The following is a 22,658-nucleotide window of genomic DNA, read 5'->3' as shown; positions in this document are numbered from 1 at the left end:
AACCTGGGGTGTGCGTCTGCCCTTGCCTGGGTGCCGGGTTCACCGCGGAAGAACGATCGTATCCGGAACGGAGGGATCACAGTCGGTGACCACAGTGGGATTAGAAGACATCAAAAGGTCTGCCTGAAACCAACTGCATCTCTTTCCCTCTCTCCAACGGTACAACAAAAGCGATTACTTCGAACTGCACTAAACTGAACTGAAGTCTGCTTCACTTAAGACTGATCATTTTACCCCTAGACTGAGACAGAGCTTGGCTGATTCCTACTACCCTAGTCTGTGTATATGTGTGTATTATCATTGCTAACCTGTTACATTTATATCCTTACGATTAGTGTACTGTATTACTTATTTCTTTAATAAAACTTTATTAGTTCCTGGTGATCACAGACTCCAACGAGCGTTCCATTTCTGCTGGTTTGGCAACCCATTTACAGGGTGCGTAACATAATGCAGTTACAAAAAAGGAAAGACAGTGACTGTACTTCATTAGGAATTTGAAGAGATTGGCATGTCAACAAATACACTCAAAAATTACTATAGATGTACCGTGGACAGCATTTTGACAGGCTGCATCACTGTCTGGTATGGAGGGTCTACTGCACAGAACCGAAAGAAGCTGCAGAGGGTTGTAAATTTAGTTGGCTCCATCTTGAGTGCTAGCCTACAAAGTACCCAGAACATCTTCAAGGAGCGGTGTCTCAGGAAGGCAGCGTCCATTATTAACGACCTCCAGCACCCAGGGCATGCCCTTTTCTCACTGTTACCATCAGGTAGGAGGTACAGAAGCCTGGAGGCCCACACTCAGCGATTCAGGAACAGCTTCTTCCCCTCTCCCATCCGATTCCTCAATGGACATTGTACCTGTGAACACTAGCTCACTTTTTTTAATATATATTATTTCTGTTTTCTGCATGATTTTCAATCTATTCAATATATGTATACTGTAATTGATTTATTTATTATTATTTTGTTTTTTCTTCTATATCACGTATTGCATTGAACTGTTGCTGCTAAGTTAACAAATTTCATGACACATGCTGGTGATAATAAACCTGACTCTGATTCTAACCCCTGCTCTAAGAGCTTACTCCCCTTAGCCCTCCAGATCTTCATGATTATATTCTAGAACTCACTGATTGTACTATGGTTAAAACTGTATCAGTCAAAGCTTTTAGATGTCAATTATTCAGACAAATGAGAAAAAGCAATTTGCATGTCAGTGAGGGGTAGGGTGCAGAAAGCAGTGGAATGAAACTGACGGGATATCTGTAATAAACCTGGCATAAATCTGATGGGCCAAATGGCCTCCTTTTGCATTGTAACAATTCTATGGAACAACAGATTTTAGAATTACTTTAAATTATCAAACATTTGGTACATGCTCAATAATATTGCTCCCCCAAACCACCCTCTGCCTGAAGCCAGATTTACATTTCATTTTTATAAATACATATTAAATTATACATACTATAACTGAGTTTTAGCCAATAGCAGACATTTATATGATAACATACCTGCTGTCTTACTTCAATGCTTGCATTTCTGTTTCTGTCTATAACAAATAAAATAAACCTTTATAAATTCTAGATAGTTAACAAAGAACATAGTTTCTTTGAATGTGGAAACTATACAAAGGGTGCAGAGATTTACAAGGATGTTGCCTGGATTGGGAAGCATGCCTTATGAAAATAGGTTGAGTGAATTTGGCCTTTTCTCCTTGGAGCGACAGAGGTTGAGAGGTGACCTGATAGAGGTGTATAAGTTGATGAGAGGCATTGACTGTGTGGATACTCAGAGGCTATTTCCCAGGGCTGAAATGGCTAACACGAGAGAGCACAGTTTTAAGGTGCTTGGAAGTAGGTACGGAGATATCAGGGGTAAGTTTTTTTTTAAAACGCAGAGAGTGGTGAGTGCGTGGAATGGGCTGCCAGTGACGGTGGTGGAGGCAGGTACGTAGGGTCTTTTAAGAGACTCCTGGATAGCAACTTGGAGCTTAGAAAAATAGAAGGTTATGGGTAAACTTAGGTAACTTCTAAAATAAGTACATATTCAGCACAGCATTTTGGGCCAAAGGGTCTGTATTGTGCTGTAGGTTTTCTATGTTTCTCATCACCATTTTTCTGTGGAAAAGTCAGATTTGACTCAATCTCTCTTATATTTTGGTCCAGGTTAATGTGATTTCCCTATAGTTGTAATTGAACATACTGTTGGGATTTTAGGGACAACAGACATTAGAAGAGGCTAAATCATCAAAGGAAAAATCATTTTACTCATTTTGTGGGGCTGATTTCATTGGGTGTACTGTGAAATAATCTTTAAGTGGTCTGTGACTTTAAGACCTTAAGACCACAATGAGCAGAATTATGCCATTCAGCGCATCAAGTCTGTTCCGCCATTCCATCATGTTAAATCCCGGATCCCACTCAACCCCATACACCAGCCTTCTCGCCCTATCCTTTGATGCCCTGACCAATCAGGAAACTATCAACCTCCACTTTAAATATAGCCACAGACGTGACCTCCACTGTGGCCTTGGCAGAGCATTCCACGGACATTCTATACTCTCCGGCTGAAATAAACTTGCTCCTTCCCTCAGCTCTAAAAGATCACCCCTCAATTTTGAGGCTATGCCCTGTAGATCTGGATAACCCTACCATTGGAAACATCCTTTCCACATCCACCTTATGTAGTCCTTTCATCATTCAGTATGAAGAAAACCACCTCCGCTCAAACCCATCAGAGACGCAAGCTTGTGCATTCCACCTCAGGAACCGTGAAGCCAAATGACAGCTTAAAGTAATCCGGTGTGGAGCAACACTGACGCATTGCGAGCACCCTATCTACTTAGGAGTCACCCTTGACAGATGCCTCACTTTCAAGAATCACATCAGTAAGTCAAAGGCAAAAGTGAGCGCACAAAACAACGTCCTGAATAAGCTCACTAACATAAAACGGGGAGCAAGCTCAAAAACATTGCAAGCCAGTGCACTTGCTCTTTGCTATCCCACTGCCGAATATGCCTGCCCTGCATGGGAAACATCTACTCATGCTAAGAAGATGGATGCCGTTCTGAAAGCAAATTGCCAACTTATCACACATTGTTTAAAACCAACAAACACCAGCAGCCTATATATCCTGGTGGGTATCGCTCCCCCAATATAAGAAGAAAGGTATCCAGCAAGAAAGAAAGACTCCATCAAACATCAGATCAGGGGCACCCTCTAAATGGTCATACTTCTACACCTAGCCGCCTAGAGTCAAGGAAGAGCTTCCTGAACGGCGTTGTTCCATTACAATCAACCGCATATCGCCTTGTGGAAAGACTGGCTCGCCAGTCTCAAACAACCCCCGACGATGGAAATTCCACCAGATGAAAGCCTTCCCCCAGGAGCTAATTGCAACTGGGCAGCCTGGAAGTGTTTAACAGACTTAGGACTGGTGTAGGTCGTTCAAAGGTGTCACTAAGCAAATGGGGATATACAACCAGCCTGACAACTTGTGAATGTGGAACTCAGCCACAAACTACGCAACATCTCCTGCAATGCCCATCACTAGAGGAACCCTGTACTCTTGCAGATCTTACTGAATTCAACAATAAGGCACAAAAATGTGTCCAGTTCTGGCTGGGCCATGTATGGACTGTCCGTGGACATGATAAGAAGAAGAACATTCAGTAGGTTTTAGTGAGATCCCCCTGCATTTTTCTGAATTCCAGTGAGTACAGGCCCAAAGCTGCCAAATGTTCCTCATATGTTAATCACTTCATTCCTGGAATCATCCTTGTGAACCTCCTCTGGACTCTCTCCAATGAAAACACATCCTTTCTGAGATATGGGGCCCAATACTGTTGACAATACTCCAAGTGCGACCTGAGTTGGTCTTATGAAACCTCAGCATCATCTCCTTAGTTTGCACATATTCTATTCCCCTTGAAATAAGGGCCAACATTGCACCTGCCTTCTTTACCACAGACTCAACCTGTATATTAACCTACTGGGAGTCTTGCACAAGGACTCCTAATTCCCTCTGAAACTCTGATGTTTGAATTTTCTACCCATTTAGATAATAGTTCATACTATTGTTCATTTTACCAAAATGCATTATCATACATTTCCCAACATTGTATTCCATCTGCCACTTCTTTGCCTATTCTTCCAATCTGTCTAAGTCCTGCTGCAATCGCATTGCTTCCTCAGCACTACCTACCCCTCTACCTATCAGCGCATCATCTGCAAGCTTTGCCACAAAGCCATCAATTCCATTATCTAAATCATTCACAAAGGATGTTAAAAGTATCTGTCCCAGTACTGACCCCTGAGGAATACTACTAGTCACTGGCAGCCGACCTGAAAATGCCCCCTTTATTCCCACTCACTGCCTCCTGCCTGTCAGCCATTCCTCTATTCATTCCAGTATTTTTCCTGTAACGCCACAGGATTTAATCTTGTTAAGTAAATAATTTTATTTGGGAATAAACTTCTGGACTCAACAGAGCACAGAATATGGATACACATAGAGCTAAAAAGTTTGTGAACCCTGGAGAAGTATCTCTATTTCTGCATAAATATGACCTAAATGTGATCAGATCTTCACAAGAACCAGATAAAGAGAACCTAATTAAATAAAGAGCACAAAAAAACATTATATTTGTTCACTTATTTATTAAGAAAAATTATACAATATGACATGTGTCTCTTGGAAAATGTATGTGAGTTCTGGGATAATGCCTTCTACAAAAGGTATTTGGAGTCCAGAGTTCCAATCAATGAGATGAGATTGGAGGTGAGAGTTGTAGAAGTGCCCTGCCCTACAGAACAGACAAACAAGGTCAGGTTAATAGAACATAGAATGGTACAGCACAGTACAGGCCCTTTGGCCCACAATGTTCTGCTGACCCTTAAACCCTGCCTCCCATATAACCCTCCACCTTAAATTCCTCCATATACCTGTCGAGTAGTCTCTTAAATTTCACTAGTGTATCTGCCACTACCACTGACTCAGGCAGTGCATCCCACTCACCAACCACTCTCTGAGTAAAGTACCTTCCTCTAATATCCCCCTGGAACTTCCCACCCCTTAACTTAAAGCCATGTCCTCTTGTATTGAGCAGTGGTGCCCTGGGGAAGAGGTGCTGGCTATCCACTCTATCTATTCCTCTTAATATCTTGTATACCTCGATCATGTCTCCTCTTATCCTCCTTCTCTCCAGAGAGTAAAGCCCTAGCTCCCTTAATCTCTGATCATAATGCATACTCTCTAAACCAGGCAGCATCCTGGTAAATCTCCTCTGTACCCTTTCCAATGGTTCCACATCCTTCCTATAATGAGGCGACCAGAACTGGTCACAGTACTCCAAGTGTGGCCTAACCAGAGTTTTATAGAGCTGCATCATTACCTCGCGACTCTTAAACTCTATCCCTAAACTTATGATAGCTAACACCCCATAAGCTTTCTTAACTACCTTATTTACCTGTGAGGCAACTTTCTGGGATCTGTGGACATGTACCCCCAGATCCCTCTGCTCCTCCACACTAGCAAGTATCCTGCCATTTACTTTGTATTCTGCCTTGGAGTTTGTCCTTCCAAAGTGTACCACCTCACACTTCTCCGGGTTGAACTCCATCTGCCAATTCTCAGCCCACTTCTGCATCCTATCAATGTCTCTCTGCAATCTTTGACAATCCTCTACACTATCTACAACACCACCAACCTTTGTGTCGTCTGCAAACTTGCCAACCCACCCTTCTACCCCCACATTCAGGTCTTTAATAAAAATCACAACAAGTAGAGGTCCCAGAACCGATACTTGTGGAACAAACCTAGTCACAACCTTCCAATCCAAATGTACTTCCTCCACCATGACCCTTTGCTTTCTGCAGGCAAGCCAATTCTGAATCCACCTGGCCAAGCTTCCCTGGATCCCATGCCTTCTGACTTTCTGAATAAGCCTACCGTGTGGAACCTTGTCAATTGCCTTACTAAAATCCATGTCGATCACATCCACTGTACTACCCTCATCTATATGCCTGGTCACCTCCTCAAAGAATTCTATCAGGCTTGTTAGACATGATCTGCCCTTCACAAAGCCATGCTGACAGTCCCTGATCAAACCATGATTCTCTAAATGCCCATTGATCCCATCTCTAAAAATCTTTTCCAACAGCTTTCCCACCACAGAGGTAAGGCTCACTGTTCTATAATTACCCGGACTATCCTACTACCTTATTTCTGAACAAGGGAACAACATTCGCCTCCCTCCAATCCTCCAGTACCATTCCCGTGGTCAATGAAGACAGGAAGATCCTAGCCAGAGTCTCAGCAATCTCTTCCCTTGCCTCGTGGAGCAACCTGTGGAATATTCCGTCAGGCCCCGGGGACTTATCCATCCTAATGTATTTTAACAACTCCAACACCTCCTCTCCCTTAATATCAACATGCTCCAGAACATCAACCTCACTCATATTGTGCTCACCATCATCAAGTTCCCTCCGATTGGTGAATACCGAAGAGAAGTATTCATTGAGGACCTCGCTCACTTCCGCAGCCTCCAGGCTCATCTTCCCACCTTTATCTCCAATCGGTCCTACCTTCATTCCTCATCCTTTTGTTCTTCACAAATTTGAAGGATGCCTTGGGGTTTTCCTTTACCCTACTTGTCAAGGCCTTCTCATGGCCCCATTCTTGCTCTCCTCAGCCCCTTCCTAAGCTCCTTTCTTGCTACCCTATATTCCTCAACAGACCCATCTGATCCTTGCTTCCTGAACCTTATGTATCCTGCCTTCTTCCACCTGACTAGATTTTCCACCTCACTTGTCACCCATGGTTCCTTCACCCTACCATTCTTTATCTTCCTCACTGAGACAAATTTATCCTTAACATTCTGCAAGAGATCCCTAAACATCGACCACACGTCCATAGTACATTTCTCTGCAAAAACATCATCCCAATTCACACCCGCAAGTTCTAGCCTTATAGCCTCATAATTTGCCCTTCCCCAATTAAAAATTTTCCTGTCCTCTCTGATTCTATCCTTTTCCATGATAATGTTAAAGGCCAGGAAGCGGTGGTTACTGTCCCCCAGATGTTCACCCACTGAGAGATCTGTGACCTGACCCAGATCGTTACCTAATACTAGATCTAGTATGGCATTCCCCCTAGTCAGCCTGTCAACATACTGTGACTGGAATCCGTCTTGGACACACTTAAACTCTGCCCCATCTAAACCATTGGAACTAATCAGGTGCCAATCAATATTAGGGAAGTTAAAGTCACCCATGGTAACAACCCTGTTACTTTTGCACCTTTCCAAAATCTGCCTCCCAATCTGCTCCTCTGTATCTCTGCTGCTACCAGGGGGGCTATAGAATATCCCCAATAGAGTAACTGCTCCCTTCCTGTTCCTCACTTCCACCCATACTGACTCAAAAGAGTATCCTGCTACATTACCCACCCTTTCTGTAGCTGCAATAGTATCCTTGATCAATAATGCTACCCCTCCTCCCCTTTTTCCGCCTTCTCTATTCCTTTTAAAGCACTGAAATCCAGGAATATTGAGAATCCATTCCTGCCCTGGTGCCAGCCAAGTCTCTGTTATGGCCACTGTATCACAATTCCATGTATGTATCCAAACTCTCAGTTCATCACCTTTGTTCCTGATGCTTCTTGCATTGAGGTACACACACTTCAGCCCTTCTACCTTACTACCTTTACACCGTTTATTCTGTTTCTCTTTCCTCAAAGCCTCTCTATATGTTAGATCTGGCTTTACTCCATGTACTTCTTTCACTGCTTTATCGCTCTGGGTCCCATCCCCCTTGCAAATTAGTTTAAACCCTCCCAAAATATGCTAGCAAACCCACCTGCAAGGATATTGCTCCCCCTCGAGTTCAGGTGCAACCCATCCAATCTGTACACCCCAGTGTCCCACCATCCCAACCTCCAGGTCGTGGACCGATACCGATCCGTGAAGAATGCAGCAGTAGCTGGGACGTACCCAGCACATCTTTAAGAAAAAAGCCGAAATAAACAAGCTAATTAATGCTGGATGGCACCTCATTAATTAGCTTGTTTATTTCGGCTTTTTTCTTAAAGATGTGCTAGGTGAGTCCCGGCTACCACTGCGCCACCGCATGCTGCACCCCTGCATTCTCTGCGGATCAGTATCAGTCAGCGGCCTGGAGGTCGGGGACCACTACACCACCCCAACCTCCGATAATTCAGCTTAACACACCATCATCAGTGTGCTCGGTGCTGTCTTCCCGATTCCGGTAAGTGACACTACACTGTACATACATTATTTCTACTTTATATAGGTTGTGTATTTGTATGTGTTATTTGGTATGATTTGGCAGCTTCATTGCTTAAAGGTTACTGGAGGGAGTGTTTCTGCCGAGAGCACTTGCGTGAGATTTTCGCTCCGGTGGACAGTGCGGTCATGATTGTAGAAAGGTATTTCCACTTTATGTAGGCTGTGTACTTATCATATCATTCCTGTTTTTACTATATGTTACTGTTATTTTAGATTTTATGTGTTATTTGGCATGATTCGGTAGGTTATTTTTTGGGTCTGCGAATGCTCATAATTTTTTCCCATATAAATAAAAGGTAATTGCTTCTTCACTTTACGACATTCCGGCTTACAAGCCATTTCATAGGAATACTCTACTTTCAGATGGCAGGGGAAACCTGTACACACACTTTAGCCCTTCTCACTTACTACCTTTACATCCTTTATTCTGCTTCTCTTTCCTCAAAGCCTCTTTATATGTTAGATCTGGCTTTACTGCATGCACTATACTTGCAGTTCTCGCATGACCTTTGTCCTCCTCCACCTCACTATCTGCTCTAACACTCTGGTTCCCCTCCCCCTGCAAATCTAGTTTAAACCCCCCAGAGCAGTAACATAGAAACATAGAAACTTAGAAAATAGGTGCTGGAGTAGGCCATTCTGCCCTTCGAGCCTGCACCACCATTCAGTATGATCATGGCTGATCATCCAACTCAGAACCCTGTACCAGCCTTCCCTCCATAACCCCGATCCCTTTAGCCACAAGGGCCATATCTAACTCCCTCTTAAATATAGCCAATGAACTGGCCTCGACTGTTTCCTGTGGCAGAGAATTCCACAGTTTCACCACTCTCTGTGTGAAGAAGTTTTTCCTAATCTCAGTCCTAAAAGGCTTCCCCTTTATCCTCAAACTGTAACCCCTCGCTCCGGACTTCCCCAACATCGGGAACAATCTTCCTGCATCTAGCCTGTCCAATCCCTTTAGGATTTTATACGTTTCAATCAGATCCCCCTTCAATCTTCTAAATTCCAACGAGTATAAGCCTAGTTCATCCAGTCTTTCATCATATGAAAGCCCTGCCATCCCAGGAATCAATCTGGTGAACCTTCTTTGTACTCCCTCTATGGCAAGGATGTCTTTCCTCAGATTAGGGGACCAAAACTGCACACAATACTCCAGGTGTGGTCTCACCAAGGCCTTGTACAACTGCAGTAGTACCTCCCTGCTCCTGTACTCAAATCCTCTTGCTATAAATGCCAGCATACCATTCGCCTTTTTCACCGCCTGCTGTACCTGCATGCCCACTTTCAATGACTGGTGTATAATGACACCCAGGTCTCGTTGCACCTCCCCTTTCCCTAATCGGCCACCATTCAGATAATAATCTGTTTTCCTGTTTTTGCCACCAAAGTGGATAACTTCACATTTATCCACATTAAATTGCATCTGCTATGAATTTGCCCACTCACCTAACCTATCCAAGACACCCTGCATCCTCTTAGCATCCTCCTCACAGCTAACACTGCCACCCAGCTTCGTGGCATCCGCAAACTTGGAGATGCTGCATTTAATTCCCTCATCCAAGTCATTAATATATATTGTAAACAACTGGGGTCCCAGCACTGCGCCTTGCGGTACCCCACTAGTCACCGCCTGCCATTCTGAAAAGGTCCCGTTTATTCCCACGCTTGCTTCCTGTCCGCCAAACAATTCTCTATCCACATCAATACCTTACCCCCAAAACCGTGTGTTTTAAGTTTGCACACTAATCTCCTGTGTGGGACCTTGTCAAAAGCCTTTTGAAAATCCAAATATACCACATCCACTGGTTCTTCCCTATCCACTCCACTAGTTACATCCTCAAAAAATTCAATGAGATTCGTCAGACATGATTTTCCTTTCACAAATCCATGCTGACTTTGTCCGATGATTTCACTGCTTTCCAAATGTGCTGTTATCACATCTTTGATAACTGACTCTAGCAGTTTCCCCACCACCAATGTTAGGCTAACCGGTCTATAATTCCCCGGTTTCTCTCTCCCTCCTTTTTTAAAAAGTGGGGTTACATTAGCCACCCTCCAATCCTCAGGAACTAGTCCAGAATCTAAAGAGTTTTGAAAAATTATCACCAATGCATCCACTATTTCTTGGGCTACTTCCTTAAGCACTCTGGGATGCAGACCTTCTGTCCCTGAGGATTTATCTGCCTTAAAATCCCTTCAATTTACCTAACACCACTTCCCTACTAACATGTATTTCGCTCAGTTCCTCCAACTCACTGGACCCTCTGTCCCCCTTGCAAACCTTCCCGCAAGGATGTCAGTCCCCCTCCAGTTCAGGTGCAACCCGTCCCGTCGGAACAGAACCCACTTTCCCTGGAACAAGGCCCAATTGTCCAGAAACATAAAGCTCTCCCTCCTGCACCGACTCCTTAGCCACGTATTTAGCTGCATTATCTTCCTATTTCTAGCCTCACTAGCACAGGGCATAGGTAGCGATCCTGAGATTGCAACCCTGGAGGTCTTGTCCTTCAACTTTGCACCTAACTTCCTCAACTCTCTTTGCAGGACCTCCTCCTTCTTCCTATCCACGACACTAGTCCCTAAATGGACCACGACATTTGGCTGCTCACCCTCCCTCTTCAGAATACTGAGAACTCGTCAGAGCTATCACGGACCCTGGCACCAGGAAGGCAACAGACCATCCGGGATTTTCGATCTCTCCCACAGAACCTCTTATCTGTCCTCCTAACTATCAAATCCCCTATCACTACTGCTCTCGTCTTTTCCCTCCTTCTCTTCTGAGCTGAGGGTCCAATCTCGGTGCCAGAGATGCGACCACTACAACTTGTCCCTGGTAGGTCATCCCCACCGAAACGGTATACTTATTATTGATGGGAGCAGCCACAGGGGTGCTCTGCTCATTCTGTCTATTCCCCTTTCCTCTCCTGACAGTCACTCAGCTACCTGTCTCCTGACTTTTAGGGGTGACGATCTCCCTGAAACTCCTGTCTATTTCTGCCTCTGCCTCCTGAGTGATCCGAAGTTCATCCAGCTCCAGCTCCAGTTCTCTAACTCGGTTTGTCAGGAGCTGCAGCTGGATGCACCTTTTACAGGTGTAGTCATCAGGGGCAATTGTGCTGTCCCCAACTTCCCACATATTGCAAACGCAGCACTCAACTGCCCTCACTGCTGCCTCCATTACCTACTTCTAAGTTAATTACTGACAACGCCTGCTCTTCTCAAGAAACATCCATTTTTGTGCACCATGCCTCGATCAAAACAACTTTCCGAGGACCTTACCAGTAGAACTGCATAGATGCAACAAGCTGGAAAAGGCTATAAAAGCATTTCTAAAGACCTGAGTGTTCATCATTCCACAGTACGCTAACGTTAAGGATGCATACAGCTCCTCTCCCCTCCCCCCACCCCCTCCGGGAAGGTCAGATCACAACCTGGTGCATCTAAAACCCTGCTACATGCCTCTGGTGAAGAGTAAACCTGCAACCTCGAAGACAGTGAGAAAGTGGTCGATGGAGGCTTATGAGGCGCTCCAGGGTTGTTTTGAGGTGACAGACTGGCAGGCACTCTGTGAGCCACATGGAGAGGATATTGATGGGCTCACAGAGTGCGTCACTGATTACATCAATTTCTGTGTGGACTGCAATGTTCCGACAAGAACTGTCCTTTGTTATTCAAATAACAAGCCATGGGTGACAAAGGACATTAAGGACATCCTGAATGCTAAAAAGAGGCTGTTTAGAGATGGAAATAGGGAGGAGCTGAGGTCAATACAGAGTGACCTGAAAGCCAGGATCAGGGAGGCTAAAGACAGGTACAGGAGGAAGCTTGAGTGGAAACTCCAGTAGAACAACATGAGAGAGGTCTGGAGTGGGATGAGGACCATCACTGGTTTCCGGCAAACTAGCAACAGGGAAGCTAAAGGCAGTGTGGACAGGGCCAATGAACTTAACCTGTTCTTTAACAGATTTGACATTGTGGCCCCTGCTCATCCCCCACATGAGCCATCTGTTGTTGGCCCCCAACCAACACATATTCCACTCTCCCCTCCTACCCCACCTCACAGTCCCCCACCCTGCTCTCATGACTATACCCCTTCCCTACACGAAACCACCATGGTGGGCTTCACAGCTGAACAGGTAAGACGACAGCTGAAACGTCTCAACCCAAGCAAGGCTGCAGGACCGGATGGTGTCAGTACCAGAGTGTTCAAAGCCTGTGCCCCTCAGCTATGTGGAGTACTTCGCCATATGTTCAACCTGAGCCTGAGGCTCTGGAGGGTTCCTGTACTGTGGAAGACGTCCTGCCTCATCCCTGTGCCAAAGACGCCGCGTCCCAGCGGCCTCAGTGACTACAGACTGGTGGCATTGACCTCCAACATCATGAAGACCCTGGAGAGACTTGTTCTGGAGCTGCTCTGGCCTATGGTCAGGCCACACTTACATCCCCACCAGTTCGCCTACCAGCCCCGACTAGGAGTTGAGGATGCCATCGTCTACCTGCTGAACTGTGTCTACCCCACCTGGACAAGCCAGCGAGCACTGTGAGGGTCATGTTTTTTGACTTCTCCAGTGCGTTCAACACCATCCGCCCTGCTCTGCTAGGAGAGAAGCTGACAGCGATGCAGTTGGATGCTTCCCTGGTATCAGGGATTCTTGATTACCTGACTGGCAGACCACAGTACGTGTGCTTGCAACACTGTGTGTCCGACAGAGTGATCAGCAGCACTGGGGCTCCACAGGGGACTGTCTTGTCTCCCTTTCTCTTCACCATTTACACCTCGGACTTCAACTACTGCACAGAGTCTTGTCATCTTCAGAAGTTTTCGGGCAATTCTGCCATAGTTGGATGCATCAGCAAGGGAGATGAGGCTGAGTACAGGGCTACGGTAGGAAACTTTGTCACATGATGTGAGCAGAATTATTTGCAGCTTAATGTGAAAAAGACTAAGGAGCTGGTGGTAGACCTGAGGAGAGCTAAGGTACCGGTGACCCCTGTTTCCATCCAGGGGGTCAGTGTGGACTTGGTGGAGGATTACAAATACCTGGGGATACGAATTGACAATAAACTGGACTGGTCAAAGAACACTGAGGCTGTCTACAAGAAGGGTCAGAGCCGTCTCTATTTCCTGAGGAGACTGAGGTCCTTTAACATCTGCCGGACGATGCTGAGGATGTTCTATGAGTCTGTGGTGGCCAGTGCTATCATGTTTGCTGTTGTGTGCTGGGGCAGCAGGCTGAGGGTAGCAGACACCAACAGAATCAACAAACTCATTCGTAAGGCCAGTGATGTTGTGGGGATGGAACTGGACTCTCTCACGGTGGTGTCTGAAAAGAGGATGCTGTCTAAGTTGCATGCCATCTTGGTCAATGTCTCCCATCCACTACATAATGTACTGGGTGGGCACAGGAGTACATTCAGCCGGAGACTCATTCCACCGAGATGCAGCACAGAGCGTCATAGGAAGTCATTCCTGTCTGTGGCCATCAAACTTTACAACTCCTCCCTTGGAGGGTCAGACACCCTGAGCCAATAGGCTGGTCCTGGACTTATTTCATAATTTACTGGCATAATTTACATATTACTATTTAACTATTTATGGTTCTATTACTATTTATTATTTATGGTGCAACTATAATGAAAACCAATTTCCCCCGGGATCAATAAAGTATGACTATGACTATGAGTAAAAGAAATTGTCTACAAATGGAGGAAAATTAATACTATCGCTATTTTCCCTAGGAGAGGGCATCCAGCAAAGATCACACCAAGAGCACAGTGTGCAATGCTGAAGGAGGTGGAAAAGAAACGAAGGGTAACAGATAACACCTGCAGAAAACACTATAACCTGCTAGTCTCTGTTCATGTGTCCAATACATGAAAAAAACTGAACAAGAATGGTGTTCATGGAAGGACACCATGGAGGAAACCACTGCTCTCCAAAAAACATTGCTACATTTCTCAAGTTTGCAAAAGACCACTTGGATGTTCTACAATGCTTCTGGGACAATGTTGTGAGGGCAGATAAGACAAAAACTGGAACTTTTTGGCAGAAGTGCACATTGCTATGTTTGGAGGAAAAAGGGCACTGCAGACCAACACCAAATCCTCATCCCAACTGTGAAGCGTGGTGGAAGGAGCATCATGGATTGGAGCTGCTTTGCTGCCTCCGGATCTGGACAGCTTGCAATCGTTGAGGGAACAATGAATTCAAAACTGTATCAAGACATTTTACAGGTGAATGTCAGGGTAGCAGTCCATCACCTGAAACTTAATAGATGTTGGATAATGCAAGAAGACAATCATCCAAAAGATAAGAGTAAATCAACAACAGAATTGTTTCAAAAGATTTGTGTTTTGAAATGGCCGAGTCAAAGTCCTGACCTTAATCCTATAGCAGTGTTGTGAAAGGAGCTGGAGGAAGCAGTTCATTAGATTAGATTCAACTTTATTGTCATTGTGCCGAGTACAGATACAAAGCCAATGAAATGCATTTAGCATCTGACCAGAAATGCAAAGAATAGTGTTATTTACAAAATAACTGTGAATAAAAAAGTGTTACAGCACACAAATATAAAAGTACTGAGACAGTACAATACGGATGCAATACTGCTTAGCGCTGTGATGAGAGGTTCAGCAGTGTCACAGCCTCAGGGAAGAAGCTCTTACTGTGCCTGCTGGTGCGGGAGTGGAGGCTCCTATAGCACCAACTGGATAGGAGGAGAGTAAAAAGTCCATGCTTAGGTTGAGATTTATCCATGATAATGCTTTTCACCCTGCCCAGGCAGTGTTTATGACAGATTTCTCAATGGTGGGCAATTGAGTGCTGATAATCCGCTGGGCAGTTTTCACCATACGCTGGAGTGCAAGGAAGCCAGCAACATCCCAGAGTTGAAACAGTTTTGTAAGGAGGAAAGAAAGAAAATTCCTCCAAGCCGATGTGCAGGACTGATCAACAGTTAGCGGAAGCATTTGGTTGAAGTTATTGATGTACATGAGTTCTTGAAAGCAAAGGTTCACATACTTTTTCCAACAAATACATGTAATATTGGATCATTTTCCCTCAATAAATGAACAAGTATATTTTTTTTTGTGTTATTTAATTAATTGGGTTATCTTTATCTAGTTTTTTGGACTTGCAAGAAGATCTGATCACATTTTAGGTCAACAATTCTGAATTCATCAGGAAGTGAAGATACTTATGGTATTTAATATGATTTGATACTTACGGTATTTACAGCGATATGCTGCAAAAAACACAGACATTATAATAACACAGCTGACCAATAATGCAATCGGTATGCTCCATGTTAAGATGGTGGTGTGACAACTTTGATCTGAAAATGTGTGAGAAGGAAACACTGAGTAAGTTGAATGTCTCCCATTTAGCACCTTCACCATGGTAAAACAACCCAAAGAGTTTTTAATAAGCATTAGCACACAAACTTGATACCATACTACAGAAAGAAACTTTATGACATACATAGATAGGGAGACCCAAGGGCTGGACACATCATATTTGCACAATATGTACACTCTACCATCTGGAGTTTGTGCCAAATTGAGAAGGCTCAATCAAAAAGTAGTCAAGTAATGGACATAACCAATGGTCTGTAACCAATGCCCCAGAGAATTTCACCATGCCTGGCTATATCTTTGCACAAGACGACTCACCAGGAAAGCACAGCATGGTATAGAAGCAAATGCCAGGGACTACTATTGATTATCCTCTTTACTGATTCTGAACTCCATAAATTTCCGAAGCAAAGTCAAGTGCACTCAAAGAGGCCTCCTGTTTGCCACCAACTACCCTTCCTCAGCAAAATTAATTAGAACTCTCCAAATTGAACACCACTTGGAAGTGGCACTGAGTAGAACAAGGAGACAGGATCTACTCTGGTCGGGGTCTTCAATGTCCAATTGTATAGCATCAGGATTGACCTCACTGAAGGAGTTCTTAAGCAGACAGATTGTACCAGGGTTGTGGCAAGAGAAAAGGGAACCAAGCTGATGAAAAGCCTCTTCAGCCTCATCCACATAAATTAAGTTAGTAAATTGGTTTGCTATTTTCAAATTTACCGAGGTAGAGTGAAAAAATAATTTTACATAGAACATAGAATAGTACAGGACAGTACAGGCCCTTCGGCCCACAATGTTGTGCCAACCCTCAGACCCTGCCTCCCATATAACCCCCCACCTTAAATTCTTCCATATATCTGTCTAGTAATCTTTTAAACTTCACTAGTGTATCTACCTCCACCACTGACTCAGGCAGTGCATTCCATGCACCAACCACACTCTGAGTTAAAAACCTTCCTCTAATATCCCCCTTGAACTTCCCACCCCTTACCTTAAAGCCATGTCCTCTTGTATTGAGCAGTGGTGCCCTGGGGAAGAGGCAATGGCTATCCACTCTATCTATTCCTCTTAATATCTTGTACATCTCTATCAAGTCTCCTCTCATCCTCCTTCTCTCCAAAGAGTAAAGCCCTAGCTCCCTTAATCTCTGATCATAATGCATACCCTCTAAACCAGTCAGCATCCTGGTAAATCTCCTCTGTACCCTTTCTAATGCTTCCACATCCTTCCTATAGTGAGGCGACCAGAACTGGACACAGTACTCCAAGTGTGGCCTAACCAGAGTTTTATAGAGCCGCATCATTACATTGCGACTCTTAAACTCTATCCCTCGACTTATTTTGGCTGCCATCCATACTGATCAGAGTATCAGTGAATTGAAAAGAAGTGAAAATAAGAACAGAATGAAGAATATAGTGACCCAGTTACAGAGAAAGCACAAAGCATGAAGACAAGGTACAAGACCAGGACAAGGTTGATTGTGAGGTCAAAAGTCCATCTTTTCAGACTACAGGGCCATTCGGTAGTATTATAACAGAGGGATACCAACTGCCCTCAAGGAACTGACCATGTTTTCAAGGTATAATATCTCCTGCCCGATGGAAAGGTGGGGCGGCGGGCAGGGGGTTGGGGTGGAATGAGAAAGGATGTCTGAGATCAGGGAGGTCTTTGATTACGTTAACAACAGGAATTCTGCAGATGCTGGAAATTCAAGCAACAGACATAAAGGTTGCTGGTGAACGCAGCAGGCCAGGCAGCATCTCTAGGAAGAGGTGCGGTCAACGTTTCAGGCCGAGACTCTTCATCTGATGAATGGTCTCGGCCTGAAACGTCGACTGCACCTCTTCCTAGAGATGTTGCCTGGCCTGCTGCGTTCACCAGCAACTTTTATGTGTGTTCTTTGATTACATTGGCTGCTTTATCAAGGGAGCAAGAAGTTTAGATAGTCTATGAAGTGAAGGCTGATTTTTGTGATATACGGAGCTGTTTCCAGTTCTCCCTGCAGTTTGTTATGGTCATGGACAAAGCAGTTTCCACACCAGGCTGTGATGCATCTTGATAGGATGTTTATATGGTGCATCTATAAAAATTGTGGAAGTGCCACATTTCTTTATCCTCCTAAGGAAGCAGAGGCATGGTGCACCTTCTTGGCTACGGCATCTACATGGTTAGAGCAAGACAGACTAATAGTGAGTTCACTCCTAAGAACATGAAGCTCTCAATCCTCTCGACATCAGCACTTTTGATGTAAACAGGAGCATGTACACTCCCTGAAGTCAACAACCAGCTCGATTGTTTAGCCAACATTGAAGTAAGGCTTGTATATCCACAGAAAATAACATGTACTGATTGCAGATTAATCCGGGTTTAACAGTGGTGATGTGAGTGGCCACTTCATACAGTACTTGTGACTTTAAAACATGCTGAGTACACAGAAATGCCGATGTTTGCAATGTTAGACTCACTGTTTTGCTGAATCTCTTCCTTTAGGACAGTGATTGAAATGGGGATTATAATGAAACCACTCAAGGCAATGAAAGGTTGAGATCCTGTCAAATATAAATGATATAATTAGTTTTACTGTTAAAACAAGAAATTTTGTACAATATTGAACTGTTGTTTACCTTTTTTCCCGAGGAATTTCCCAGTAAAGGAGCAGCCAAATTTCAGAATGTCAGTTGGTGTAATTATGGCCAAAAACAGGGCAGAGACAGTGCATAATGCAACAACAGGTATAAAGACAGCACCTGGAGGGAAGATTCAATAATACTGGTTAGTAATTCATAATACATTTAAATTTCTTTCAAATTCATACTTTGGGGGTCTGGGTAGACCTTGGGAGCACAGCCGGTGAAAATTCAAAGGATTCAAAAGATTCAAAGTTCAAAGGATATATGTAGTATCCAACTTTGAGATTCGTCTTTTCCACAGACAGCCACAAAACAAAGAAAACCATGGTACCCGTTCAAAGAAAAACATAAACCTCACCCCCCAAATGCAGAAAACAAATCACACAAATACATCATACACCCCCCTCACGCGCAAAGGGGAACAAGAAGGAATGATCAAAAGCACAGAAATATAAAACGCAAAATCAAAAGAGTCCATATTCAGTTCAGCTTAGTATTCATTACCTACAGGCTGCAAAGTTGCACAAAATAGTAACAGATAAAGGAGCTACCAGGAAATACATTCCAATCTATAAACCGCAGACCCAGAACTTCGGTACCATCCTCTGTCAGCATCGAGGGAGAGCGAGGTCATTCACGTGCAGGGAATTTTCCCTTGGGAGCAGTGGGGGGGGGGGGGTGGAGGGGGAGACCGTCACATGCGAACAACTTCCTCCAGCAGCAGTGCGCAAGAGGCTGGTATCAGGTGCTGAACACTCGCTCACATTCCACACTCGCCTCGCTGTTTCAATCCTCTTCAATGCATTTATCAGTGAGACTGGTGAAAAATGGTGTTGATCTTGGGCTCGTGCCCATTTCTAAGCTTCCTGGATGCAAGGCCTCCCATTACATTCTTGTAGGCAGCAAAGCACCAGAAAATGCCCCCAACAGTGACACAAGACTCAGCAACCATGAAAATTAGTGACATTTGCAAATCAGAATCATTATGACTTGGCAAGGAACCAACTGGTGATTGAGACCTCATACACCTGCTGTCCTTTCCTCAGCAATTTGAGTTGTGGAATTGGAAAGGAATGTCCTTCTAAACTATCAATGTGAATACAGTGTGGGACAACCAAAAGAATTTTCAATGGTAGGTTGAAGCATTAAGAATAAGATTTGGACCTGTACATTTGTTTTGATCTTCTTGACAAGGATAGTTTTAGCCTGATCTAGATACCCTTATTTTTGTCTGAGCCTAAGCCTTCTTACATGAGCAGATGAACTGCATACATTCTCCACAAGGATTTGGAGATGAACCCAGTAATTATTATTCCATTGCATTTTTAACTTTCCTACTAATCATTCTACTCCTTACTAAATAGTTCTTTCTCCTTGAATGAAAATTGCAGAATAAGCTTTCAAATTTTGGATATTTCATTTCAATACACAGTTTCCATTGCATCAATTATGAATCGGTTCTTGATTAGCCAGGGCATCAAAGGGTATGGGGAAGAGGCAGGGGAGTTGGGATGACTGGAAGAATTGGATCAGCCATGATTGAATGGCTGAACAGACTCGATGGGGCGAATGGCCTACTTCTGTTCCTCCATCTTATGGTCTTATGGTCCAATTTAATGCACTGAAGATTGTGTTATTCTTGCACTAACTGGAATTGATTCCCCTGAGGAGTGACCTTATACAGGTTATAAAGTCATGAGAACACCCTCCTTTTCCAGGTTAAGGAAATCTTGGCTGATGGTTTCAGAGATTCAAAGAGCATGTGAGGTGCCAGTTTTTCCACATAGAGGGTGCTGGACATATGCAATAAGCTGCCAGAGAAAGTGGTAGAGGTAGGTACAATAACAATTCACAAAGGACATTTGGAGAGGGTCAATGAGCTTGAGAGGGATATGGACCAAACACATCTGTGTGCTCATACCTTTAATCACAATCCAGGAGATGAGGGCAACGAAGGTACCAACAACAGACAAAATGTTGCAATTAATGAGGCTCTGAAACACTACAGAGAAATGAACAATAACATTAGAATGGCTTAACTCCACTTCAACCTACTTGACAGCTATTTATAAATATGAATAAAATGTACACAACCATCATCTCAGGTAATATTGAAGGGACCTGGGTGGGTAAGATTGACAGTGACATTGATGGCTCATAGATTGTTAATGAAATACAAAGCTAACACTCACTCTTACTCTCCCAAATTCACCTTTTTTGTCTCTTATGCTTCACTTTCAATAAAACATTAGGTGCTCCTGGATTATTCGTTGATTAAAACTATTAGTTTCTCTGCACCTTCCTTCCTTTCCTTTTTCTTGTTGAACCAACCTCACCAAACATCTTCCACTGCCTAGTATGAAAACTTCTCTAAACACATGCTGCTAATATCCAACTCCCAATCACAACACCATTTCAGGGCTCTATTGGTTCATAATCCTAACAGCGCCCCTTCTCAAATACAGCTCCTACCATTTACAAATCAGACATCATCATTCTGTATCAAAACTCATTCATAAATATTAGCAGACCATCCCCAAGCTCCACTACCTCTCTAAAGACATGTGACACGAGTAAACAGTTCACGTTTTAAGCCAAGACCCTTCATCAGAACTGGTTGACTGTTTACTCTTTTCCATAGATGCTGCCTGGCCTGCTGAGTTCCTCCACCATTTTCTGTGTGCTGCTTGGATTTCCAGCATCTGCAGAATTTCTGTTATAGGTGTCAGGTGAAACCAATAGAGGGAGAGAGGTGAAGTAAAGAGCTGGGAAGTTGACTGGTGAAAGAGATAAAGGACTGGAGAAGGGGAAGCTTCACAATTAAGTGCTGCTAAAGCGAAAAGACAAATTTTAAAGATTCATAAAGATAATGGAGATATAGTAGTAATTATGATATTAATAATATCTTTCAGGATTTTTATTCCAATCTATATAAATCTCTGTTTCCAGCAGATCCCTCTAAAATGAAAGCTTTTTTATATAAGATTAAATTTCCTCACATTACTGCTGAAGATCAACAGACCCTTGATGCTCCAATTGTTGAGCATGAAATTCAGAAAGCTTTATGGTCAATGCAATCAGGTAAAGCTCCTGGACTCGATGGTTATTCGGTAGGATTTTACAAAAAATTTGAAAAATTACTTTTTCCATACCTTTTGGAAATATTTCATGAATCTTTTGAGAAAGGTAATTTACCCTCCTCTTTTTATGAAGCTTCTGTTTCTTTAATCCTTAAGAAAGATAAAGATCCTAATGAATGCTCATCTTATAGACCTATTTCGCAATTAAATGTGGATGTTAAAATTCTTTCCAAGATAATCGCTAACCATTTGGAAAACATTTTATCTAAAATTATCTCTATGGATCAAACAGGCTTTATTAGAGGCCGTTACTCTTTTTCTAATGTTCGGAGATTGATGAATATTATATATTCACCATTATCCAAAACACTCCAATGTGTTATTTCTCTGGATGCAGAAAAGGCATTTGATAGAATTGAATGGACTTATTTGTTTTATGTATTAGAGAGATTTGGCTTGGTAATAACTTTAATAAGTGGATTCAAATGATCTATAAGAACCCTATCGCTTCTATCATTACTAATACTCTTAGGTCTCCCATTTTTTCTTTACTTTCACGCGGCACTCGACAAGGGTGTCCATTAAGTCCTTTATTATTTAATCTTGCATTGGAGCCTTTGGCTATAACAATTCGTGAAGCTAAAAATATTCATGGTATTTCTATAAATGGGACTATACATAAGATTTCTCTTTATGCAGACGATCTTTTGGTTTATATCTCGAATCCTGAAGAATCTATCCCTAATCTTTTGGAATTATTAAATGATTTTGGGAAATTTTCAGAAAATGAACTTAATTTAAATAAATGTGAATTGTTCCCTTTAAATGCTCCTGTTACTATATATAAGGATATTCCATTTAGAATTGTGAATTCTTTTAAATATTTGGGTATTATCATTACAAAAAAATATAAAGAACTTTATAAAGCTAATGTAGTTCCTTTATTGGACTCTATGAAACAATTATTTTCTAGATGGAATCCTCTTACACTTTCTTTAATAGGTCGTATTCATGCCGTGAAAATGATGATTTTACCTAGATTTTTATATTTTCAAAATATACCTATCTTTCTAACCAAAAATTTTTTTGATCAAATTGATTCTACTATTTCATACTTCATTTGGATTAATAAGAAACCAAGAGTTAATAAGGTTCATTTACAAAAATCTAAAATAGAAGGTGGACTCGCACTACCTAATTTTAGATTGTATTATTGGGCTGTTAATATTGGACAATTATATTTTTGGTTATATTGGCTCGATAAGAACCAAAAACCAG

At 43.0% G+C, this 22,658-nt stretch overlaps 1 protein-coding gene across 3 annotated transcripts in view; it reads right to left on the bottom strand.

Annotated features, from left to right (window-relative positions):
• Positions 1-22,658, bottom strand: part of LOC140198104 (hemicentin-1-like) — a 65,521-nt gene that overhangs the window by 9,099 nt on the left and 33,764 nt on the right. The window contains exons 5-9 of one of the 3 annotated variants that reach the window (XM_072259014.1): positions 20,222-20,302; positions 18,295-18,417; positions 18,136-18,219; positions 15,541-15,648; positions 1,518-1,555 (exon numbers count right to left, since the gene is read on the bottom strand). In XM_072259014.1, coding sequence (XP_072115115.1) covers positions 1,518-1,555; positions 15,541-15,648; positions 18,136-18,219; positions 18,295-18,417; positions 20,222-20,302 — 434 coding nt within the window. Of the gene's footprint in view, positions 1-1,517; positions 1,556-4,699; positions 4,811-15,540; positions 15,649-18,135; positions 18,220-18,294; positions 18,418-20,221; positions 20,303-22,658 lie in introns of those variants that run through there. The other 2 variants (XM_072259013.1, XM_072259012.1) reach the window with 2 other exon arrangements.

Source organism: Mobula birostris, chromosome 5, assembly GCF_030028105.1.
Source record: "Mobula birostris isolate sMobBir1 chromosome 5, sMobBir1.hap1, whole genome shotgun sequence".
NCBI classification, from domain to species: domain Eukaryota; kingdom Metazoa; phylum Chordata; class Chondrichthyes; order Myliobatiformes; family Myliobatidae; genus Mobula; species Mobula birostris.
This window is presented reverse-complemented; position numbering and strand designations above follow the sequence as displayed.